Source organism: Acomys minous, assembly GCF_964271855.1.
Source record: "Acomys minous genome assembly, chromosome: 6".
NCBI lineage: Eukaryota > Metazoa > Chordata > Mammalia > Rodentia > Muridae > Acomys > Acomys minous.
Genome location: NC_140487.1, coordinates 27,235,834 through 27,262,556, shown reverse-complemented (window position 1 = coordinate 27,262,556; position 26,723 = coordinate 27,235,834). Strand labels below are relative to the sequence as shown.

General features: G+C 42.3%; 1 protein-coding gene across 1 annotated transcript in view; it reads right to left on the bottom strand.

Moving 5' to 3' along the window:
- Positions 1–26,678, bottom strand: part of LOC311599508 (ATP-dependent translocase ABCB1) — a 66,846-nt gene extending 40,168 nt beyond the window's left edge. The window contains exons 1-14 of the mRNA XM_084785429.1: positions 26,523–26,678; positions 26,005–26,075; positions 20,809–20,857; positions 19,486–19,648; positions 15,180–15,237; positions 12,081–12,272; positions 11,235–11,406; positions 9,382–9,506; positions 5,441–5,612; positions 2,342–2,455; positions 2,088–2,198; positions 1,452–1,577; positions 1,158–1,361; positions 727–897 (exon numbers count right to left, since the gene is read on the bottom strand). Coding sequence (XP_084641555.1) covers positions 727–897; positions 1,158–1,361; positions 1,452–1,577; positions 2,088–2,198; positions 2,342–2,455; positions 5,441–5,612; positions 9,382–9,506; positions 11,235–11,406; positions 12,081–12,272; positions 15,180–15,237; positions 19,486–19,648; positions 20,809–20,857; positions 26,005–26,069 — 1,722 coding nt within the window. The 5' untranslated portion in view covers positions 26,070–26,075; positions 26,523–26,678. The remainder of the gene's footprint in view (positions 1–726; positions 898–1,157; positions 1,362–1,451; positions 1,578–2,087; positions 2,199–2,341; positions 2,456–5,440; positions 5,613–9,381; positions 9,507–11,234; positions 11,407–12,080; positions 12,273–15,179; positions 15,238–19,485; positions 19,649–20,808; positions 20,858–26,004; positions 26,076–26,522) is intronic.
- Between the last annotated feature and the right edge of the window lie 45 nt (positions 26,679–26,723).

Genomic DNA, 26,723 nt, shown 5'->3' with positions numbered 1-26,723 from the left:
CTTCCCCTTGGTGAGAAGGTCCAGCGGCACAAAAAGGAAGGAGAAGCAGGCTATCTGATGAGGCCTGATAGGCTGTGGTCAGAGGGTGGGGGAAGAGGTTCTCTTCTCTCAGAGGTGTAGGGGAGGGGAATAGGGCAGAGAAGGGAGGGAGGGTGGGAGTGAGAAGATATAAGTGGAGGGATAATATTTGGGATCTAATCTGAATAGATTATAACAAATTAAAAAGGAAAAAGAAAAAAAAAAGGGGAAAATATAATCAAAGCTGGGCATGGTGGTGCATGCCTTTAATCCCAGTACTTGAGCCATCTTTGAGTTCAAGGCCAGCCTCAAAACAAAACAAAAAACAAAGAATATAATCAAAATATATAGTATGGAATTCTCAAAGAAAAATAAATAAATAACTATTTTTTATAAGTAGGGTGCTCAGAGAAGCAAACAGACAAAGACACTGAGACTCATAGACCAACTAGTGTTGCCAAATCAGTGAGTTCCAGACTCAGTAAGGAGAGACACTATCTCAAAAAATAAGATGGAAATGAATTAAGGAATATAACCCATACATATGTACACTTGTTCAAGTGCGCCCATACATGCATATGCACACACACACACACACACACACACACACACACACACAAACACACATGCGGGCAGGGGTGTGTGTCTGTAGATAATTGAATACTATTATTCCTGTAGTTCAGACTATTTTAAGTATAGCTCACAGACCTTATCCAGAGCGGCCTGAACCACGGCTTCACTTTCTGTGTCCAAGGCTGACGTGGCCTCATCCAACAAAAGGATCTTGGGGTTGCGGACCAGTGCACGAGCAATGGCGATTCTCTGTTTCTGACCTCCACTCAGCTGAGCCCCTCTCTCACCAACCAGGGTTTCAAATTTCTACAGTTAAACAAACAGGCAAAAAACAAAAAAAGTATGGCAAAGCAACAATCTACCTCAGTTCACATTCTGAACTGGGAAGTAACCATCACCAATGCTGTCACTTTTGCTAGGGAGAGGGCTGTAAAACCCACAGTAAATGGATTTCCCTGCTAAGGAAGTTCTTCCAACTAAGACAAGTTTCCTTCCTTCACATGACGTGCATTAGGCCAGAGCTCTGCTCTCTGAGCCTGGGGTGACAGAGGTCAGGCACAACTCACATGGGGCAGTTTCATGATAAAGTCATAGGCGTTGGCTTCCTTCACGGCTTTCTCAATCTCATCCATGGTGACGTTTTCTCGGCCATAGCGAATGTTTTCAGCGATCGTGGTGGCAAACAGCACAGGCTCCTGACTCACCACGCCAATGATTTCCCGCAGATACCTCACATTGATGGTCCTGATGTCCTGTCCGTCGATACTGACCTGAAACAGCACGTGTGGGGTTCACACTTTACAAGCATGCTGTCGGAAAGATGGGCAGTGGTAACTGCTGCTGGCTGCATGCCCACTCACCACGCCCTCTGTGGGGTCGTAGAGCCTCTGCAGTAGCTGCACAGTGGTGCTTTTCCCACAGCCACTGTTGCCAACCAGGGCCACCGTCTGTCCGCTCTTCACCTTCAGGCTGAGGCCCTTCAAGATCTGCCAAGACATTATACATAAGTCAGAATGAAGATAAATGTGGCTTTATCTTTGTGCAATTTAAATATCAGTCAGAAGTCATGGTTGGCATACTGTGTCTTTGTGGACTCTAGGCAACATTCTCTCTGGATGGGGTCGGATGAATTTAGGAGATCTGCTGAGAAAGCAGAGATGGCCAAAGGGATAGTTGCTGTTTCCCGGATATTTGTGTGCTAATCTAATATATACGCTGTTCTTTTGTTACAGATTGTCCCAATGGTAGGTCACAGAATAAAAAAAAAAAAGATTAAATAATTAAAAAAAAATCTACCAAAGCAAGTGAAAAGTAAACGCTAGGCCAATTCCCAGGACAGATCAACACCTATAAGTTCTAGGAGCTGAATGCTGAGTTCAATACTGAGTTTAAATATATAAAACATAGGTCATCATTTTCCTTTGTTTTATAATATCTAAAGGAGCACCTCTACTCAACAGATTGCTGAGCCATAAATTTATTGTTTCTCACCATACCTTAACTTTACTTCGAGATGGGTAGCTGAAGTGAACGTTCTTAAATTCTAAATTTCCCATTATAGTGTCTGGTTTGTGTCCCTTTGTGGAGAAGCTGTCGATGCTCGGCTCCTAAGCGGAAGGATGGTGTAAAAATCACTAGGTTACAGTAACTACCTTGCAGTGCAGCTTTGTGGAGAGAGGAAGCAATAATGAAAGTAATGCAATCAGAAAAGTCTTTTAAGCAGATGGCTAAACAGGCAGGTCAGACTTACATTATCGATGATCTTGAAGATCTCGTAGGCGGCCCCTCTTGCGTTTGCATAGGCTTCTATGTTCGGGGCTAAATGTCCAATACTAAAAGTCCCCAGTAACACAGAGAAGAAGATCTGAGGAAGTGGACCAAAGCACGCGTTACTTAGCGCTCAAGCACAGTAAGTTCTCATGTTTCCGTTTGCTTCTAACAAAACCAATTTCATTTCAAAATGACAAGAATAACATAATATTAAGTACTGAAAATAGTTTAAGTTGGTGGCTAAGAGAGTCGAGTTCAAATCCTGGTAATCAGCTACGTTTAACCACTCCACTATATATGTATTACACTGTAGTCAACAAAAGTAAAATAGTCCCTGGAGGTGACAGGAGATATACAAGAAAACCAACAGAGCCAACTAAACAGGGCCCAGAGGGGCCTATTGAGACTGAAGGACCAGCCAAGGACCATTCATGGACTGGACCTAGGACCCCAAGACAGATCCAGCCGATGGGCATCTCAGACTTTCTGTGGGTCCTCCAGTAATGGGAGCAGGAGATGTCTCTGACATGGACTCTGTTGCCAGCTTTTTGGTCACTTCCCACTGGGAGGACTGTCTTGCTAGGCAACAAGAGAAGAGGACGTGCTGAGTCCTGATGTGACTTGATGAGCCAGGATGGGTGGGAAGGGGGGATCCCTGTTTCTGAGGAACAGGGAAGGAGGAATGGGGGACAGAGAGGGAGAGGAAGACTGAAAGGAGAGGAGGGATGGAGCTAAGGCCAGGATGTAAAATGAATAAATAAATAATACATAAATTTAAAAAAAGTAAAATAGTCATGATTTTTCGATTTAGATGAAATAAAAGACAATCAATGTAAATTTAAGTTCAAACAATGTGCTTAGAATTTGGAATTTAGTCTTACTTGCTTCATCACTCAAGAGCATAATTTCCATATAATCATTATATTAAATAGAAAAATTTCCCAAAGATTCAGCATTTTAACCTAGATCTTCACAAGAATAAAATGAAATAAACACAAGAAGACCAGGTCACTAGCTGGATTTGTGGTCTACATCTTCAGGACATTGTCTTCAAATCTTTGACCTTCAAGTTGACCTGCTCTGTCTATGATGCACTGGGTGCTACTGCCTTGCAAATGCTCTCCCAATTATAAAGCACACACTTTAGACATGACTCGGTACCCCCAGGTCACCTCCCTATGTTGTGTTCTTTTTGGAATCTAATGAGCAGGAAAAGGTGGCCATGGTCATGAACTCAACGTACTTGTGCTTGGGACAGGAGAAAAGCCCACTTATCACAGACTGAGCTTGGTTTATAAATTATTCCATTGTCCTCAGATGAAAGAAAATAGCACCTTGCACTTATGCACAGTCCTACAACGCAGAAAACCTCTAAACAGAACGTTCTGTTGCGAGGAGCAACAATTGACGTTCTACAAATTTGTGAGGCATGCCAGCTGGAATTCAAAAGCTTTTTTTTTTTTTTTTTTACTATTTATTTCATTTCTGAACAGTAAATCGGAAAGTAAGAGAAGCGCCTAGGACAAAAGGTGTCAGAACAAGACCATGCTGTTAAATGGAAGCTTCTAGCAGAGAAGGGCTGGTGTTAATGGTATTTAGGCTGCGGGTCTGGGACTTGCCTTTTTAAAAAACACTTCTTGAAGCCTTCAGAGACTAAATTTTTGCTGGACCATGCAACCAAGTTAATCATAGGCCTCGAAACCATTTAACAGGCATCCTGTTTCCCTATAATGTATTCATTCAAGTTTAAGTATAACCTGGTTTTAAGAAAGCAATGCAACCAACGACCTAGCCATGCCTTGGACTTCAGATGTACGTAGCTTTCACAACCTTTGCTAAACGCATAGCGTTAATCTGAAAATATCTTCTTTTCTATACTCCTGACTCAGAAGAGTGTATGTACATGTGTGTGTGCTATGGCAACTTGCTTAAGAAACAGGCAATAAATTGAAAGTAACTTTAAAGAAAACAAGTATCCACCATAAATATTGGAAATAACTCGTGGGTATCGCTTGATAACATCCGCTTGCAGCTTTTGAGTGCTATTTGAGGTCAGTAAAATAGCATCTTCCCTTGTAAAACTCTATTAAATTTTTCGGCGAAAAAGAATCCCTCATTTATTTCCAATCCTATGTTTTCTGTGCTGTTCAGTGAATATAGAGCAAAGTTCCTTGTACAGACAGACAGACTGACACCTGACCACAAATAACAAGACAGAAGACACAGGCAGAGAGTGGAGAATTCCAATTTGGGTCATTCATTCACCCCATAAGCTCATATATTTGAATGCTTAGTCACCAGGGAGTGGAACTCTTTAGTAACATTAAAAGGATTAGGAGGTGTGGGCTCCTTTGGCCTTGTTGGAGAAAGTCTGTCACTAGGGGTGGGCTTTAAGCTTTCAAAAGCATGGTTGGCGCTCTCTCTCTCTCTCTCTCTCTCTCTCTCTCTCTCTCTCTCTCTCTCTCTCTCTCCCTCCCTCCCTCCCTCCCTCTCTCTCTCTCTTTGTCTCCTCTCCCTCTCTCTCTCTCTTTTTCCCCCTCTCTCCCTCCCTGCCTCCCTCCCTCCCTTTCTCGCTCCCTCCCTCCCTCCCTTGGGATCAGAATGTAGCTCTCAACTACTCCAGAACCATGTCTTGTGCCACCGTGCTCCCCACCATGATGATAATGGACTAAACCTCTAAAACTATAAGCTAGGTCCAATTAAATGCCTTCTTTTATAAGAGTTGCCTTGGTCATGGTGTCTCTTCACAGCAATAGTACAGTGTCTAAGACATTGGTTTATAATGCTCCAAGATGAAAACTATTATTATTATTACTATTATTATTATTATTATTATTAACACAACACTGACACGTGAAGAATGGGTTTTTAAAAGATATCTTTAGAAAAAAACAACAACATTGATTTTTTTTTTTTTGGATCCATCTAATTTCCTTGCCACTCTCCAATCTAGTGAATGTTTGAATGAGTATTTCTTTGTTTAATAGTTTTTCAAAACATATTCTTCTAAGGTCAAATTAAAACCACTCAATTTAATTGTCATTTTAATGAATCCTTTTATAAATTACATATGACTTACAGTAAGCACTTGCCCAATAGAATATTCGTTTGAGAGGACCAGGGAGGTCCCGTACCAGAACGCTAGTGCATATGATGCATAGACCAATAGGTAGGCAATACCTATGGAAATGTTGGCCGTGATAGCTTTCTTTATTCCAATCTTTTTAGCTTCTTCTAAATTTTTATTGTACCTGGAAGAAAAAACCAGAAATCATAAAATATACTCCATTCACAAATGTTAAGGTATGTCATAAGTGACTAGAGTAATTGGGACACATCCAGCCCTGTATATGCATGTGATTTCTCCTTTTCTCCATACATTGCCCCGGTGCATGTACTATTATTACCATTTTATTTCTTTGTTGAAGAGAAAACTGAGGGTTTTACCTTTTCTGGCCTTACTAATGATGAAATGATCAAAAATATCAAAAGTACATATTGTTGCACACACAAGAAAAAAGCTGGTCATATCAGCTCTCTGCTTATAATCCTAACACTGGGGGGGGGGGGGTGCTGAAGCAGGAGGTTTGCAAGTTCAAGGCCAGCATGTCCTACTTGGGGGGAGGGGAGGAGAGAAAGAAAAAGTCAGGGTAACGAGGCAGAAGAAGGCGGAAGAATGAAGAATTTAGAAAAAGGGAAAGAAAGGAGAGGATGAAGAAAAAAGAAGAGGTGGGAGAAAAGAGAAAGAGCAAATAGTTAATGAACTGAAGATGTGGTGCTAGAGAATCTTAGCCTAAGAAACGAATTGAAAGGTCTGGACCTTAAGGAAGCTTTAAGGACAGCTTGCTCCCTTTGGGGTGCTAGAAGGAACAACTGGGCAATTACACACACTTTGGAAAGTGTGACATGTTAAAGCATGTTTTTGACATGTAAATAAGTACTAAATGGGCCTAGAGCCACCACCCCATAAACCCAAGTAAAGGAACAGAGCTCCTGGCCAGATAGGGCTACACAGCAAAAAAAAAGCAGTATACTTTATCTTGTTTCTATAAATATGTGAATTTTAAAAAGGCTGACCTTGCAGGTTACCAAGAAGAGACTTGATACCCTATGAGCATATACAGGAGGAAGAGGTCCTCCTCAGTCACAGTCATAGGGGAGGGGAGTAAGGGGAAAATGGGAGGGAGGGAGGAATGGGAGGATACAAGGGATGGGATAACAATTGAGATATAATATGAATAAATTAATAAAATATTTCTTAAAATGCCTGATCTATAAAAATAATTTTGGCTTATGAATATATAGTAGGTACAGGCCCAGGAAAATGCAGGCATCCTATGATACTGGGGACCCAGAGTGGCCTTGGGGGTGAGGCAGTAAGAAACTGCAGGCTCTAAGAGAAGTGCAGCCTGGATCAGACTTAAATTACATGGAAGAGCCAAACTGTGGAACAGCAGTCTGCCAGCAAACTGGGGACATGCAGGCTTAATTTGACTAAGCTACCAAACCTACTAGTTCTCTTTCCTAGCTGAACAAACTGATAGGAAGGGCACTCCTAAGGAGTGACAGAAGCCACTACACCCCAATTAAAAATGCTAGGTTACCCTCAGCAAAGAGAGGAGACTCAGAAAACAAAAACAAAAACAAAAACAAACTTCTGCTAACAAACTAACTCCAGGTGGACAATCCCCAACTCAAAAACAAAACTTAGATGAAAAAACAGGATAACATGTATCCTCCAAAAACTACCAGTTCTCATGAGACGTTATGGTGACTTAGCCAAAAGCCTAAACAAAGATTTATATGACTCTAATCACATTCACAGAACTCAAGGAGAACATGAATGCACTCAAAGAGCATACAAGCTGCTGAATGAAATATGGAAGCCAATTCAAGATATGAATATAGAATTCAATAATGACAGGAATACTGAAGGAAAATCAAACCAAAATGATGCTTAAAACATGAAACTCAGTAAGTCAAATCAAAAGCTAGTGGGAAGCCTTACTTAGTAAGAGACTAGATAACATGGAGCACAGTCTAACATGACTTGAATCAAGGTAAAAGAATTGCATCGTCAAGCCAAGGACAATGGTAAATATTTAAAAACGTATAAACAGAACATGCAAGAACCTTGAAATATCATGAGAAGATCAAGTCTATGAATGATGGGCATAGAATGAAAAGAACACCATGCCAAAGGTTCAGAAAATATTTTCAACAAAAACCATGGAAGAAATTTTGCCACATCTAGGAGAACATGTCTATCTAGGTACAAGACATATACAGAATGCCTAAGAGACAGGACCAGAAAAGAAACTCCCCATGTTATGTTACAGTTAAGACACAAAAAGCCACAGGAAGGAAGGAAGGAAGGAAGGAAGGAAGGAAGGAAGGAAGGAAGGAAGGACTGAATGCTGCAGAAGAAAAGGGCCAAATCACAAACAAAGGCAGGCCAGTCAGAACAACAGTTGATTTCTCAATTGAAAAAAAAAATTAAAACCAGAAGGACTTAAAGTGATATAGCTCAGATTCTGAAAGAGCATTGCTAATAACCAAGGCTATTATATCCAGAAAAACTGCATGCAATAGTTAAAAGAGCAACAAACATTTTCCATGACAAAGCAGTCTAAACGTTAAGACTTGCAAGTCTGAAGCCGCTAGAGAAAAAAGCGGGGTGTAACATTTAGGTTAGTAAGGACTTTCAGAATAGGACTGTTGTCACTCAGGAAGGAAGCCAACAGTCATCAAACAGGACTCCTGGGATGTCAAAATTTTCTCTATGCAGAAGGAAACACATTTAAAAAACATAGGAGGAGGAAAAAGAGAACCTGTTAGGCCTAAGGAAACTATTCCGACTACTGAATTAAACGCATTCACAGTTGTGGTTAAATTTCTATTTCAAACAAAACAGTTTCCTCCCGCATCTGATATTTTGAGGGGTAAGTAGATTTTTCAAGATAGGGTTTCTCTGTGTAGCCATGGTAGTCCTGGAACTTGCTTTGTAGACCAGGCTACCCTGGAACTCACAGAGATCCGCCTGCCTCTTCCTCCCAAGTGCGGGGGAATTAAAGGCGTGCGCCACCACACCTGGCTTGAGAGGTTGGTTGGAGAGATTGATTATTTCAGATGTAGAAGCTTTGTGAAGAAATATCGCACAACATACTGAGGCCTTTGCCACCTTGGGAGATTTAAAGGCGTCATCTATCGGAGACCTCATCTCTACCTTCGCTATGGGAAACATTCTCATCTCTCAGGTCTCAGGCTTGTTGAAATCCAATCTAAGAGATATTCCCTTCCCACATTTAAATGCGCTCTCCTCATCTCTTATCAAAGCATGGTTTTAAAGATTATGTATGTATGCTGGGGGGGAGGATGTATACATATAAGCAAAGATGCTCCTGGAGGTCCCCCTACAAAAAAAGGCATCAGATCTCCCAGAGATGGAGTTCCAGGTGGTTGAGCCCATAAGATTTCAGGTCCTCCATAAGAACAGCATGCCCTCTTTAATCACTAAGCCGTCATTCCAGCCCTATCAAAGCATATTCCAATGTCTCTCTAAAGAGTCTCTGGGACTCTCAAGAGTCTTTCACTTCTAGCCGGGTGTGGTGGCGCACGCCTTTAGTCCCAGTACTTGGGAGGCAGAGGCAGGTGGATCTCTGTGAGTTCGGGGCCAGCCTGGTCTACACAGTGAGTCCAGGACAGCCAAGGCTAAACAGAGAAGCCCTGTCTCAATGCCCCCTCCCAAAAAAATGAGTCTTTCACTTCTTAAACTTTGTCTGTGTAGCTGTTACTTCCTTATTCGTAGTTTCTGTACCATCCTCTCCTTCTCTAAAAATGAAAACACAGGCTCTCAAACGTTTCAATGCAAAAAACCAAACAGAACATATGAGTGCCCTTCTTCTAAGGCATGTCTTAGGAAAGCATAAACAGGATTGCAACTTTTCAGAATATTAGCAACAACACAGAATTTTTAATTCCTAGGGAAAAAAAAACTAAAAACAAAACCCAAACCCAAACCTCTGAAGTTCTTTTTTTTCTCCTCCAAACGCGATCACTGTTCTGATGGCGGCCAAGACTTCCTCAGCGACACCTCCAGCCTTCGCATATGCCTGGAGCTCCTTATTAGTAAATGAAGTCAGTACCTGTCAAAGTGTGATCTTGTATCATGTTAGGACATCTAACAACTCTACCTTTTGCAAAGTAAAAAATTAACAGATATAAGTGAGTATATACCATTTGAGTCTCTCTGCTTCTGGGTTAGCTCACTCATTATGATCACTTCTAGTTCAATCCATTTGTCCACAGATTTTGGAAATTCCTTGTTTTTAATAGCTGAGTAGTATTCCATAGTGTAAATGTACCACAGTTTCTTTATCCATTCTTCTACTGAGGGACACTTAGGCTGTTTCCATGTTCTGGCTATTATGAATAAGGCTACTATGAACATGGAAGGGGCAGGTCTCATGAAAGTCTTCACTTACCAGGAAAGTGGGATAGAGGTGAGGACATCCTATTGGGACTCTAGGTGAGAAAAATATAGGAGATAGGGAAATAGATGGATCCAGAGGGTCCTAGAAACCTACAAGAAGAACACTATGATGGGCAGATCTGGGCCCAGGGGTTCTGCTCGATCTAAGGCACCAACCAAGGACAATAAGTGCAGTCATCATCAAACCCCTACCTGGATCTAGGCAAGGGACAGAACATTCTCCACAGTTAAGTGGAGACGGGGGACTGACTTTCACAGGAACTCTGATGCCCCATATTTGGCCATGTCCTCTTGATGGGGAGGCCCGATGGCACTCGGAGGAAGGATAGCAGACTACCAAGAAGAGACTTGATACCCTAGCATCATATTCAGGGGGTGGAGGTCCCCCTCAGTCACAGTCATAGGGAAGGGGAATGGGGTGAAAGCAGGAGGGAGGGAGGAATGGGAGGATGCATGGGATGGGATAGCAAATGAGATGTAATATGAATTATTTTATTTTTCAATAAAAAATGTGTTTAAATAAAAAATAAGTAAATAAATAAATTAACAGATATAAAAATGTTGCTTGTACATTAACCATTATGAAGAACAAGATCTTTGGATGGCAGGCATCTGTAGTTTCTCTAACTACCCCAATGTCTGGGCAAGGAAAAGAATCCTGGACACAAAAGGACTCCAGGGTCAAGTGCCTGATGTACCTGGGACCCTTCTGTCCTTCCTATTGCTTTGCGTGGATCTTTTAAATGAGCCAACAACTGAGAATCTAAGACCTGTGCAGAGCAGGGAGTAGAATAAAGGTCCCAGTAACAGAAGCAATGTGGAGCTCTTAAAGATTAAATTGCACTCTCTTTTCTGTATCTACCTACAAGGTACCCTAAAACATCTTAAATAAACTATTAAATGCTGAAGAAGAATTTGAGCCTTAACTTGTTCAGTGCTCTACTAAGCAGGCAAATCAATTAAGAAAAATAAAAGCTTTTAGGTTGGCAGAGGCTGGCAAGATGGCTCATCAGGTAAAGTGCAACTCAAGCCTACCAACCTGATGTTGTTGCTCCCTGGAAAGTGACAGTAAGTCCTGCAAAAATCACTGGGGAGTGGGTTAGACATGGGAGGGCCACTTGTATCTCTGACACTTCCCAGTGAATACAGCGCTATCCCCTCCTGAGCAGAGATCTTTTCCGGCTCAGCATGTCTTTTCTATAAAAGTGGGGAATGAGCTGTGAGGTTCCCTTTCCACAGATACTACCTCAGTGGGGCTGGGTCACATTATCCTGATGATTGTTAAGTTCAAAACTGAGTACCAAACTCATGATAGGGGTTGTTGTGGTTAAAAGACGCTGTCTAGAGTCTGGGGAGGGCTCTGAGATGTGGATTCACCTACCTTTGCCCACATAGCAGATGACAATCCAATAAGAGGGCTGACAGCCAAAATCACAAGGGTAAGCTTCCAACCACTTATAAATCCTACTAGAAATCCAGTTAAAAATGTTGTTATGGACTGAAAGAACATTCCAATTTTGTCACCAATCCCATCGTTGATTTTGGAGACATCACTAAAGGAGAAAGAGATAATGTTATAAGTAATGTCAGATTTGCAAACATAGCATTTATCCAGTTTTATATTGTATCATCAAGTCTGGTGTAAAGTAATACGTCTAGAATCTTTGTATATATACATTTTACTTGGCGGGCTGTCAGTTTCCAGTAGGAGACTTGTCATTAACAGTTTTCTGTGGCCCACGTGGACTTAGAATATGAACATAGGATGTTTAAGACTATTCACTGTGAAATTTCAAACTGCTCAGAGATTCTGCTACGTGCATATGGCGCTGTCCTGTATGAACACAATCTGAAATTATCGTGTCCTCTGTGAAGCAGGGGGTGACAGACAGAAGCTCCTTCCTTCTTTCCACTGCTGTCCAAGGGCCCTGGCAGGACCATGCTCAGTGGGGCTGGACAGGCCACACTGCTGCTCCCCTGCTGTGTTGACTTTCAGTGTTTCTTGACTGGGCCAGTCTAATCCCTCATTCAGTGTCAGGCAAGCAGGACCCCCCCCCATACCCCGTCAGGGTACTACAGACAAGAAGCTGTATAAGACACAGGCGCTGCTCACAAGGGCTTTACTCTGCTCAGTGATGCACTGACACTCCTAACAGAGCTGGTGTATCTACTTTACAGCACTAAGAACAAGACCAAACCAGACCCCAGCGTAAAAGTAGGTACTCACTCTGTGAGCCGGGTGTTGAGCTCCCCAACATCGTGCACGTCAAACCAGCCTATCTCCTGGTTCATTATAGCATGAAAAAACTTCTGCCTAATTTTGTGTATTTGTCTTCCAGCTGCCAGGCACCAAAATGAGACCTGAATGTAGGCGACTACAAGCACACCGGCACCGATCCCCGTGTAATAGTAGGCGTACCTGGAAAACAAGAGCGCTGTGCATGCTGTTTTCTAATCAGTCCTCCCTAAACACAATGCAGTCCTGTTTCTTTAGTTTCCTGGGTATCCCCCCAATTCTTAACAAACAAGAAGCGGTTGTAAGGCATTGAAATGGTCAGAACCCCCCTGTGCCTGCACTAAGGTAGAGAATTGGCTGACAGTGGTTGCTGTAGTGGGGCAAATAAACCCCAGCTCTTCCCTCCACTGCCTTGGAAACGCAGGCAGGCTGTTCTACATCCTATGCCCTGACTTCCCAGCGGTGCTTGGGCCACTTCCTTGCCTATACTAAGCACGCAGAGGACATAGTTTCTATGCTTGGTGAGCCAGCCATCAGGTAAGGCCTGCTATTCGGGGCAGTACTTATCACATCAGCACCATGTCTTGCCCTACAGGTCGTCTGCTCATCAAGGGACATAAGTGACAGAGCTTGTCTGAAAGTGGAACCCAGAGATGGGGGTCAGTCTGTGGCTGGTAAGACAGCTGAAAACTGAAAATATTTGTAAGTCATCTGCCCAATTGGTCATGATTACCTACCCTAAAATGTTTTTAAGAAATCAAAGAGTGGCCCTTCTAATTTAAATTGAGACAATGAAAAACTAAAGCCCTCAAATTAAACTAAGAAAAACAGAGCATTGATGCTGCCTTGTTCTGAGTCTTCACATTCACGAACGCAAATCAGTCTTGGAAGTCTCCATTCTGTTAATGTTTACACTAAAGGCAAACCTTCCAAAATGAAAGGCAGGGTACAGATTTCCCCATTAAAAAAAAAAAAAGTTCTACTTGTTATCTTCTGAAAAATGCAGTGTGTTACAGGGAAACATCAAAATGCTTACTTAAAAGAAAGAGTGATGTGATGTTCACAGTTCTGTGCCCAACCTACCAGGAATCCTGCTAACATCTCACGCCCTATTACAGCTTAGAGCTTGCAAAGAGATAATGTGCAGCTAGAATACTCTCATTAATAGATGAGTCTATAATTAATTATTTTTCATGTGCTAATGATATAGCAAAAATAACCCCATTTAATCATTGTATGCTATGGTTAGGGAACATATAAGCTGTTTATTGTTATTTATTTGTTCACTTATTTATATTTTTTAGGTTTTTTTTTAAACAAGGTCTTGCTACATAGCCCAGGCTGGCCTCAATCTCACAAGCCTCCTATCAATACCGTCATGGTTTTAAAATGTGCCCGCAATTCCTTAGTAACGTTTTTTTTTTGTTTTTTTGTTTTTTTGTTTTTTGGCATTTTATTTTTTTTTCTTTTTCTTTTTTTATTAATTTATTCTTGTTACATCTCAATGGTTATCCCTTCCCTTGTATCCTCCCGTTCTTCCCTCCCTCCCATTTTCCCCTTACTCCCCTCCCCTATGACTGTTCCTGAGGGGGATTACCTCCCCCTCTATATGTTCATAGGGTATCAAGTCTCTTCTTGGTAACCTGCTGTCCTTCCTCTGAGTGCCATCAGGTCTCCCCCTCCAGGGGATATGGTCAAAGGTGAGGCACCAGAGTATGTGAGAAAGTAATATCCCACTCTCCACTCTACTGTGGAGAGTGTTCCGTCCATTGGCTAGATCTGGGTAGGGGTTTAAGGTTTACCGCCTGTATTGTCCTTGGCTGGTGCCTTAGTTTGAGCGGGACCCCTATGCCCAAATCTGCCTATCATAATGTTCTACTTGTAGGCTTCTAGGACCCTCTGGGTCCTTCTACTTTGCCTTTCTCCCATGATTCTCTCATCTAGAATCCCACTAGAATGTCCTCTCCTCTGTCTCAGTTTCCTGGTAAGTGAAGGCTTTAGTGGGACATGCCCCTTGGGCTAATATGCAGATATAAGTGAGTATATACCATTTGAGTCTTTCTGCTTCTGGGTTAACTCACTCATTATGATCATTTCTAGCTCAATCCATTTATCCACAAATTTCGGGAAGTCCTTGTTTTTAATAGTTGAATAGTATTCCATAGTGTATATGTACCACAGTTTCTTTATCCATTCTTCTATTGAGGGACACTTCGGCTGTTTCCATGTTCTGGCTATTATGAATAAGGCTGCTATGAACATGGTTGAGCAAATTTTCTTGTTGTGTGCTGGGGCATCTTCTGGATATATTCCAAGGAGTGGAATAGCTGGGAGTAACGTATTTTAAACAATCAAGATATTGCTGTTATCTGGACCTTGTTGCTTAAACCTGTATTCTTAGCCCTTGGAAGTCAGAGGCAGAATGAATATTACAAACTTGAGAGTGGCGTAGACTACACAGTGAAGTCAGAGCATGTCTCACAAAAGTGAGGGGAGGGGAGACATGTAGTTGTCTCAATATAAAACAGTTGCCTCTACACAAAGGTATTCAGAGTATTTGCTTCTTATCTTTCAAATATAATTAAGTGTCTTTACTTCTTTTAAGCATGTCAAACCATTCATAGAATAATGTAGAATCACATTGTCTGAATATTGTCATAAATCTTGGCAGAATTGTTTAACGATATTCTGAGAAAAAACTTCAAAGAGTATAAATCATTATAAATCATTAACAAAATGTTTCCCCCAAGATAAGCCAAGGTCAAAATTAAATATTTATTTATTTATTTCATTACTTAGAATTAGATGCCAAGTTTAAAATTTTCCTGTTAGCCACGCACAGTGGCACACATCTGTAATTCCAGTACTTAGGGAGGCAGAGGCAGGCGCCTCTCTGTGAGTTCAAGTCCAGCCTGATCTACAAAGTCTAGGACCACAAAGAAAAAAAAATCTTCCTGCTGGCCGATCTTATTATCCCATTACTAGGGAAACTATCAGATGCAAACTAATAATTCATGAGAGTGAAAATTTTTATAGATGGTTATAATGGATTAATGCAGAAAAATATAGTGAAAGAAAATGTTGACTTACATGGCCATGTCTTCCTCCAGACTGCTGTTGCTGAGGGTCTGGGTAGTGCTGATGTTACCTAGATAACCAGAAAATAGAGCTGGTCTATTGATGCTTCTTTGGTCTCCAACAAAAATAAGCATAGTCAAGTTAACCAAGCTCATTTCACTTGAAATTTTACACCAAAAAGCAGGATTCAAGTGATTCAGTTAAATCTGGTTCAGTTTCAACTCAAGCTTTATTGACATCCACTCAAACCCTTCCCTGCTGGCCATGCAGAGCCACACACAGCCTACATGCAACGATGCTAACTTTCAAGAAGAAACCCATGGTGGCAAATAAATACCACTGCAACTGGACACCTGGGCACACACTTAACCACTAACACCGCATTTCTCTACCTTGTTACTTCAAAATTATCCTAAAGAATATTACACTATCCATTTTTAGGAACAGCTAGTAGTGTGAACCAAATACTTGAGAAACCTCAAAACTTTAATCATTCACATAAACATAAATAACTGCTGTGCAATATTTTTGTGCATATATTGTCAAATTTACAGATATATCCAATATATGTGTGTGTATATCAATACATAAAATATTAAAAAGAAACTGTGAATCTTAATCTATACTCAGTACCAATTTTTCTTGCCAGTGTATGCTTATATTAATTTAAATATGCATGCATTTTAGTTGTTTCCAACATCATACTGTTACAAACAATGCTGCAGACTGGGAACATCCCTCAGTGAGAGTATATTTACCTAGCCAACACTATGCCCTGCGTTTGATGCAGCATCATATAAACAGACAAATAACACTGCATAAGCATACATATCTATGAATATATAGTAAATATTACATGGAAAATTATCATAACTAAGACTGCTGAGTCAACAAAAGTCACACTTCAAATCTTATAGTCACTGCAAAAATATTAGATTATAGTAAGCGTGGAACTCAATCAGAGGCACGAGAAACAAAGAAAAGGATGATTTGCAATGTGAGCAACGTAAGACAAGTGAGTTTTGGGTTCCCTTGACCTTTCTCCATCCCCCATGCAGGACTTAACCCCTGTTCAACATGTATTGCCCAGTCTCTAGTCCTATCTCTTGCCAATCTATTGTCATTTCTTTAATTTCCTGAATGCCATTTAGACTTCTGTGTGTCCTGCCAATATCAGCACAACACATGTAGAATGCCAGCAGCCTTTATCTAGGTTTCCCTGCAGACAGGCATTTGGTTCACATGGAGAAGTGAGTTGAGAGCCTACAAAAGAATCCTGCTGGTGAACCTTTGTCACAATTCCGCCCCCCTCTTTAACTCCCCCCCCCCATGCATAAATAAGTGTGGTAGAGCTAGCAAATTCCCTGTCCCGGTCATCAGAGTCTGAGGGAAATGCTGGACAGATTTTAATACCCAGCTAAAGAGACATAAGAGTAGAATCTTAGAAAATCAGACTCTACAATAAAAAAGTGAGACCACACCTATGCTGAGACCAAGCAGGGCATCAGAAGAGCTAGCACAGGGACAGTGACAGCAGCAGCAAAGGATGGGCCTATGTAAGTCTACACAGCTGTCTGGCAATTGTGTAAGGCCCTCCAGAGTCTGGGCCTTCTTGGGCAATTAATAAACAAGGAAGCTCTGTAGTCTAGGACACAGCAATCACAAAATGGGTATAGTGCTAACTCAGGATAAGCAGAAACCAAAGAAGTGGACTCGGACCCATGAACAAAGCATTAACAGTTCCAAAGTGATACAAATTAGTTTGGATATTTATTTGCCTATTTCTGGGGTAAGGAATCATAGTGTTTATCTTAGACTTAAGAGTTCAAATATCGGGGCCAGGCGTGATGGTGCACATCTTTAATCCCAGCACTTGGGAGGCAGAGGCAGGTGGATCACTGTGAGTTCAAGGTCAGCCTGGTCTACAAAGCAAGTCCAGGACAGCCAAGGCAACACAGAGGAACCCGGTCTCAAAAAAAAAAAAAAAAAAGAGTTCAACTATCGGGCTGGAGAGACTGCTCTTCCAGAGGTCTTGAGCTCAATTCCCAGCAAGGACATACTGGCTCACAACCATCTATAAAATGGAATCTGATGCCCTTTTCTGCCATGCAGGCACATATGCAAATAGAGAATTCATAAATCTTAAAAAAAAAAAAAAAAGAGCTCAAGTGTCAGGCTAGGCATGTCTCTCAGTGGGAGACCACTTGCCTAGTATCTGTGAGGCCATTGATTCAATTCTCAGCAATTCAAACATGAGTTTAAATGATGCACAAAGCCAGAGGTTTGGTCTCTACTATCAAATGTAAGATGTCCAGGAATGAGGAGGTGGCTCAGGAGTCAGGAGTGCTAACCATTCTTGCAGAAGACCCAATGTCAGTTCCTAGAACCCACATTTGTGTGGCTCACATATAGTAGCATCCTGCAACTATAACTCTATAGGATCCAGTGGCCTCTTCTGGCCTCAGTAGGTAATTGGAACAATGTCCACCTGAATGTCACTCACATACACCCATATAATGAAAAATGAACCTTTAAAAAAATGAAGGAGCCTTGTAAGCTATGTGTAGCAGTAAATTATTAAGGGTACTTTCATATAGGCATTGCCAACATTTAAAAAATTTTTTTTCATTTTTGAGATTATAGCATAATTATATCATTTCCTTTCCCTTCCCTCTGTCCAAACCCTCCCATATACTACTTGCTGTCTTTAAAGTTCATGGCCTGTTTTCTCATTAACTGTAGTTACACACACACACATACACACACACACACACACACACACACACACACACACACTCCTAAATACCTAACTGGGCCCGCCAACACATTTACTGAGTCTGAACTGAACTGTACGTCCTCCAGTAACTTAAGTGAACTCAGTCTCTGGATGACCAACAGTGACCTAAAAATTGCAGCTCGGAGCTAGTGACCTGTCTCCAAGTCGGGGATGTTTGTGTTAGACAGAGACAACGTATTTCAGCAGCTCACTCATTTCTTCATTCTCCCAGGGTGCTGTTTTACATCTTCCCTTATGAGCTAGCTTCTTGCTTCAGACTTTACTGAAAAAAAGTAAATTCTAATAGCCCCCCAAGTTTGGCTTCCTGTGGTTCCAGCTTCCGGCAGGGAATCATGAAACTGTACCACCGTACAGCATCACAAGGAGGATCAGGAGGACCCAGGAAGATGTTAGAGAGAGAACGAATAGGAACAAGCACTGAAAAACTTTTAACACAGTGCGCTGTTATACTTGTTCTATTAATTATTGTCATTAATCTCTTATTGTGCTTAATTTATAAATTAAACTTTACCGCTGGTATGCACGTATTAGAAATACATTGTAAATATATGCAGAGCTCAGTATGCTCTGTGCTTTCAGCCATCCACAGGACAGTCTTTAAAAATGTCCCTGGCAGACAGGAGAAGCAGCAGAAAACATACACTGTTTCCCCCTGTTGCTGTAGCTGAGCTGTCCTTGCTATTACCCTGAGTAAGCATTTCCTCCTGATCATTGGATCTTGTCTTTCCTCGAGGATCTCTCTAAATCTTTCCACTCTCTTTCAGTATCACTTTCCACTTTCTTATTTCCTAAGAACAAAAGCATTACTTTTCCCATCCTAAAACACTCCTCTCTCTCCCTCTACACCTGCCATCTCTCACTTCCTTGCTGTCTCCCTTTCTCTCATAAACAACTGTTCTCAGCCCTCGGTTCTCTACTCCTAGATGGATCTGCTTTCAGACCAGCCAACCCATGACACCATCCAAAACTGCCTAGATGTTTCTCCTTTCCTCTTTTTCAACTGAGAGTAACTGTGTCCTTCCAGTTTCTTAGGCTAAAAGTATTAGCCATGCTAAACTCCTCACACTTACAGCCAGGGACGTCATCCTGAACTCTCTTACACTCACAGCCAATGACGTCATCTTGAACTCTCTTACACTCACAGCCAGGGACATCATCCTGAACTCTCTTACACTCAGAGCCAATGATGTCATCCTGAACTCTCTTACACTCACAGCCATGGGCTCTTGTGAGCTTCACAGGTCACTGTAACAGTCCTGGTTAGATTTCTGCACTTCCTCCTGAAGCTTTCAAAGACATTCCTGACTTCATAGGGTCCCTCCTTTTCTACATATGGCTGCCAGCACTTCTCTTGGGTATTCTCATAAACATTATCTTCTCAAACTCATTAGCACCATGAGCTGGCACTCCTACCCACCACCTATTACAGCACAAAGCACAAGTGCTGTGCCCTGCGAATGGTACAGTAAGTGAATGTTATTGCAAAATTCCAATAAAATCAGTACTGCAAATCATCCTTACTTTGATTAGTAACATTGGGTGGAATACTGGCTCCTGCTTTTGTAAAAGTATCTGTCATGTGTCCAAACACCAGCATCAGGAGGGGAAGTGACACTCCATGGACGACAGCAGCCAGAGTTCCCAGGACCATGCACAGCTTGTCGAGCCAATCTGCATAGCGAAACTAGGAGAAAGCAGAGAATGCATGCGCACAGTGAGCGCATGAGCCATGGATGGGGCTTCAAAAGAGAGTCCAGAACCAGACACAGTTTAGACTGTCACTGACACTGTCTAACAACAAGCTACCCTCTCCCTTTGCTGAATTTCGGCAATAATCTCACCAAGGGCCATACTGATTCTTTTTAAATTATTTGTATTTTTACCTGTGTGTGTGTGTGTGTGTGTGTGTGTGTGTGTGTGTGTGTGTATGCGTGTCCATATGTGTATGTATGGGCACATGATGTTGGTGTCAGCAAAGGGTAGAAGAAAGCACAGGCTCCCATGGAGCTGGAGTTACACAGGTGGTGCAGAGCTGCCTGATGTGGGTGCTGGCAACTGAAACTCCAGTGTGTTCTCTAAGAGCAGCAAGTGCACTTAACAGCTGAGCCATTTCTCTAGTTGCCATGGAGTAATTTTTCAGAGTGAAGTCCATGTGTCTTCCCATTCATGATACCTGGTGAGAATTTTTAGAGTTTCTAAAAAGATGGTAGCAGAAAAATCATATTTTGAAAAGATAAAAAATCACTTATTCAGTGATGGCTAATATTAACAGACCATTAGAATGGAATTACAATCACTGAGGACAGCGTCTCCAGATTTAACTGAGGAGAGAGAAGACACGTCTGATTTTAGTAGTGAGTAATCCGCCATGCTACTGTGGGTACACATGACTTTGGTTAAACCTGCCAGGAGTTCAGAGCCTTGAAAGAGGCCATGTTATCAAGCATGGTGGTATACCAGGGTAATCCCAGCATGTGGGAGGCTCAGGAGTGTGAAGCCAATTTGTCCTATATATACAGCAAGACCCTACCTCAAACAACAGTAAAAGATCACATGGAATACATCAAGTTTCCTCTACCTAGTTGGCAATGAGCGTCAAGAAGAAAAATATAGTAAAAGATCACTAGCAACATGACTAATTTGGAAAAGACTAAAATCTAAGCCAGGTAGAGGAGGCTGCTGTGGCTTGGTACATGACACATTGTGAATGGCATTCCTCTGAAAAACTAACTAAATCCAATCAATTAACCTTTACCTCCACATTTCCACTCCTCATAAGAAAGCCCCGTAAAATCTCTATTTTTGAGGGAGGTATTTTAAATAATGAATACATCTCAAACTCACCATCCCAAATATGCCAACAACAGGTTTCTTTTCTTTCTTCTCCTTTTTACTGAGGAACACAATGAAAGGATTATACAATGCTACAAAAACTTTAAAGTTATGAAACTAATGACAACTAAGACAAAGATGTCTACACAGTACTCATTAAAACAGTCTGATATCATTTATGAAGTATAAGCACAGATGTTCATACATTTTAGACACCTAAATGTATGATTATCATTGGGTGCTGTGTTGCTATTCTCAACTCTTTACACTGGGGTACACATGTGTTCTCATGAGTATGTGCAGGGCACAGCACAAACATGCAATGGTGCATGTATGGAGGCGGCAGAAACCTTGGGTGTCACTCTTGCCTTCTACACTGTTAGGGACAAGGTCTCTCGTTATTCAGCACTGGGTGTGCCTAGCTAGCTGGACCACAAGCTTCCGGGGATTCTCCTGTCTGGACTTGACATTTCTCCAACAGAGTGCAGGGATTACAGACGTGCGTTACCAGGTCTGGCTTTACGTGGGTTCCTGGAGACAAAAGCTTGGCTCCTCCAGCTTATGCAGCAAGTGCTTCTCCCACAGGGCTACTGCCTTCACGCAGGGGCTGGGATTTGTATTGTGCAGGTATTGGGCTTTCTTGTGTGCTACATATTACCTAATTTGTATGATGATTACACACATCTACGCATCTTCTGCAAGTAAAATACTAAACATTAAGAAGAGAAAACAGCTGGGCGGTGGTGGCACACGCCTTTAATCCCAGCACTTGGGAGGCAGAGACAGGTGGATCGCTGTGAGTTCAAGGCCAGCCTGGTCTACAAAGTGAGTCCAGGACAGCCAAGGCTACACAGAGAAACCTTGTCTCAAAAAATAAACAAGCAAACAAACAAAAAAAAAAAAAAAAGAAGAGAAAACTGAGTTTTCTATTTCTTTCCTTTTTTGATTAATTTTAGTCTTAATTAGGACATCATGGCTGGCCATGGCAAAGCATATTTATAATTCTAGTACTATGATGGCTAAGGCAGGAGGATTACAAGTTATAGGAAAAGCTGGGCTACACAGTGGTATCTATTAAAAATAAATAAATCATGTTCCACAATTAATCACTTCTTAGTAAATCTAGGTGTAGTTTAACTACTACTTAGGTATGTACACATGCATATATTTACTGGCACTCTGGATAGTGTTTGTTTGTTTGTTTATTAAAAAATTTTAAATTTACATTCCAATTGCAGCTTCCTCTCCCTTCTCTCCTCCCCTTCTCCCCCTCCCATCCTCCGTTCCTCCTCAGAAAAAGGGAGGCCTCCCATGGATGTGGACCAGCCTTGGCATATCAAGGTACAGTAGGACTAGGCGCATCTTCTCCTATTGTGGCTAGACATCACCCCCTAGTTAGTGGAAAGTGATCCAAAGGTGGACAGCAAAGTCAGAGGCAGCCCCTGCTCCTGTTGTTACAAATCTCACATGAAGATCAAGCTGCACAACTGTTACATATGTGCAGGGCGCCACAGTCTGTCCCATTCAGGCTCTCTGGCTGGCACTTCAGTCTCTGTGGGCCCCTATGTATGGGCCCACATTGGTTGATTGTATGTTTTCTTGTGGTGCCCTTGAGCCCTCTGGTTCCTTCAATCCTTCCTCCCCCCCCCCCTTCTACAGGTGGACAGTATTTGTAATCACTCTCTTTACTCCAGGCAGAGCAGTAAAAAAGCTGTCCTCACACATAAAAAGGTCAACTCGTGTTCAAAGTTGCAAGTCAAATAGCTCAGCTTCATAGCTCTACACCGCATTTGTCACATGTTACTGCCAGCATGGGTGGGAAGCCAACTGTATCAAACCAGTCTTATGAAACACTATTTTAGAGAGAACATTGTTTTGAAATAGACTTTTAAGTTCAAAAGCATATATATATTTTTTTTTTTCATGCACTGTATAAAGTCAGAATACAGCTTTAAAGGGAAAAAAAATCCAGTTTGTAGTGGTATGACATGGACACAAACACACAACCTCAGGACAGGTCCCGTGCTGGTGGTCTATAGCTTAGCTTCAGTGTCCTTAGAGCTGGGATGCAGAGAGACAGCCACGAATCATTTTAGCTCTGTGCCTTTTCCTTATGTTTTCTTTCTCTGACACTGACGCTACTTGGAAGAAGTTGAGACATTCCAGGCATGAGCTAAATAACACATAATTCATTAAGAGCTCTGAAGAAGGCACACTGTTGGCCTTTGACAGATAAAAACCATGAAGGAGAGCTACTTTAACTTGTCCCAGGTGCTGCTACTGGAGCAGCAAGCTGTGAGGTAGGAGATGCAGCGTTCCGAGACTGCCTGAAGAAACACTTCCTGCCAGGATGTAGCTTGGTGGTACAGCACTCGCCTGGCACTGGCCTAGATACACAGTTCCGTAGAACACTTGTCTAGCGTGCACATGGCCCTAGGTTCAATGCCCAGTACAGAAGGGGAAAAGGTGCTATCTATAACGCACATCTAGAAAACTCCTATAACATGACTATCAATTTTGTCTTTTTAAGCACTGTTTCTGAGCTGATGGGTGTTTCGCGTTACCTACTAGGAGTGAGAACTGGTGGCAATGTTCATTCTCCCTCCCAGAACTAGGGCTTACAAAACACTTAAGGACTCGCCCAGGCAAACATCTAGAGTTGATTTTCAGAACTGCAGAAATAAAGGAGAAAAAAAGATCAGAGCTGGTGAGTAGCTTAATTAGAGCTACTAAGAATTTCTCTACTTTGAAGTCATGACGATAATAAACTGAAGATAGGTGTAGAATCAAACCAATTTTTTTTCTTTACCTGCGCTTTTGCTTTTGTACACAACATGTGTAAGAGTGATGGTGTACACATTCCAGCTTTTAGGAAAGAGAGGACACAGCACAATCTACAAGTCCAGGCCAGCCTGGCCTACACAGTGAGCTTGTTACAGCCTCCACCTTACTATACAGCAAGACCCTATCTCAAGAACAAGTCCTCTGTTCACACAGGTGCACATGTGTGTATGTGTGAGCATAGTCCACTAAGCTACTATGCTAAGCAACTATCTTCTAAAACGTTCCGCTTGTTGGACATATGTGATTCAATCTGACCACAAATAGGACATGAATATGGAATATAAAAATATGGATTTAGAGTGGAGGAGCATGTCATTGTATTCTTTTTGGCATTTTGGGGGGGGGGCCTTTTTTTTCTGAGACAGGGTTTCTCTGTGAAGCCTTGGCTGTCTTGGATTTGCTTTGTACACCAATCAAAGCAGTTTGAGTTGGCCTCAAACTCACAGTGATCTGCCTGCCTCTGCCTTCCCAAGTGCTGGATTACAGGTGTGTGCCACTGCACCTGGCTATTCATAATTTTTATTCCATATAAAAACTACTATATCTGGGATACCAATGCTCTCCCAAACTTGATTTCTTTACTTTCTAATGCTAACAGGGGGTAATATAAAACTACAAATGTGTCTCACAATATATTTCTCTTAGATAGCGCCAGCCTAGAAGCCTGGCTGGGCCAGAGAAAACGTTTTGCTTTGTTTTGTTGTTTGTTGTTGTTGTTGTTGTTATTGTTGTTTTGCAAGCACAGTCTCCTCAAATCCCACCACATACTGACTAACTTCACAGCCACAGCCTGTGCCACCATCAGTGGAGGTACGTCCGATCATATGGTGAAGGTGCTCAGAGCAAAAGAGCAAACTCTCACCCCGGGAAGGGACAGCCTCCTTTCTGAATGGCTCTGGACCCATTGACAACCCTTGACTGATGGCTAGACACCGTGCTTTCCAGTGTGATAGCTGCGTTTTTCTGTAGAGCAGCTCCCTTTGTTGGCCGAAACTCTCACTGCTTTCCTCCTCTCAAAATGTTAGTGGGTCTTTACTGTACCATAAACATCTCTGAATCCGTTACAGCAGTTACTTTCTTTGAAATTCACACGGCCACAACACTGGCTAGTAGAAAGCCTCCCAGCTTGCTCCTGTGTCTGGTTTGTGGTTTTGAACTTTCCTTTTTAACGCTTTATTTATTGTGCATGGATGTATGCACAATGGTAGAGAGGCTCATGTGCCAAGGCAATTGCCTGTGGAGGTTAGGATCAACTTTCAACTTGCACTTGGTTTCTGATTCTACTATTACAGGTTCTGGAAACAGAATGCAAAGCCAGGCTTGTCGGGCTCGGAAGGAGGCACTTTGGACCACCTCGTTGGGGTCCTCATATGTCATCTGACCATGCCATCAAATCCTGATTCCTTTTTTGTTAGGACCAGATACTCCAGGCTCTCTTGGTATTTGCTCTGTCTTAGATCTGGCGGTTCTATAAAGTGTCCCTTTCTCTAACAGAAAGCACCAAGAGTACTTATCTCTAATGTCCTTTTCTGTGGACTGAAAATGAACAGCTAACAACATATGACTCCGTATTGCTTCTTATTAATTTATTTGTGTACTTATTCATTTATTTTTATGTATATGAGAATTCTATCTGCATGGGAATTGAACTCAGGACCTCTGGAAGAGCAGATAGTGTTCCTAACCTCTGTGCCATCTCTCCAGCCGTGAGCTTCTTATTCTAATTTCGTATTTTTAAACATAAAATTTATTTTCACTTTGTTCTTGCCTTCCTTACACTGAAAACTTGGTTCCTAATAATATTAATATATTTACCAATTCCTATTATCTTAGTTTACAATTTTCTATAAACAATGAACATAATGAGTTAAATTTTTAATTTCCTGTCACAGGTAGTCCACTATAATAAATATATACTGAAAATAATTACTTTCTCTTAGCAATTACATTTTTAGTTTTTCCTAACTTAAGTATAATCAGCCTAAAACAATCTAAAAGTAGTTTTGTTCTGCATCACCTGTGTTGCCACATTCTGTGTTTGTGTGATTGTTTATCAGAAGATAATGGGCCACAGCAGAGAGCCCAGGCAGCATATGGCTCAGGTGCATGAGCGATCAACAGTGCTCATAAAGCTGAGGTCATAAAACTAAACGGATGTGAGCCGGTCTAGAGGCTGAACAGGAGCCTCTTTCTGTCACAGTCTCAAGGACTGCTCCAAGCAGAGCAGTTCCTTCTAAGGGCTGGGTTACATTTTTGAAGGCTGAAATAACAACCACTAATCATTTAGTGCAGTGCTGGAGGCTACAAACTAATTGCTCAAACATACAGGGCATGTAAAGTATGAAAGTGAAACGATCCGGCTACCTCTTTTGGCCCATCTTCGAGAGGTTCTTGTCTGCTCTTCCGTTAAGGTCCTCTTCAAGCTCCATCACGTCCTGGGGAGAAACCACAGTTCAGCCAGATACATGGCCGCGGGGTCCAGAGCCTAAACAGACCTCATTGCCAGTGCCACTAGGAGCCCAGTGGTGTGGAGAAGCCCTGTCTCGATGCTCCAGAGGCTGGGCTTGGAGGTAACTCATCCCGGGGATCCCGGGGAGCTCCTAGAGGATCACGCACGTGTAACGGGTGCTGGGCTCTGGGTCCCGCCGCCCCGCCCTGTAGGGTACCCTTCGCCCCAGCGAGCTCCTCCGCGGGCCGGTGACTGGGAACTCGGCAGCAGGATCCACTTGCGGGGCGGCTGGCGCCAAAAACACCGGCTTGAGGGGAGGGGGCTGGTACTCCTGGAGCGACTTCCACTTGGTCCCCACGGACTTCTGAGGCCCTTGCCACCCGGACCAGGCTCAGACATCCGGAGCACCGGACCCTTCCTGAGAACTGCTCACCTCACGTGTCTCAACCTTCGGCTTTCCTTCTCAGAGTCCGCCAAGGCGTAGAATTTGAAAGAAGTGACTCTGAGTGTAGCGAAGCCTGGGAGGATGGGGAGCAGCGGCCTCAGCCTCTAGTAGCTTCAAGAGCCGCTGCGGGGAAGGAGCCAGAGGGCTTCCTCAGGCCGGGGTAGTAATGCAGACGCCAGCCACCGCCCT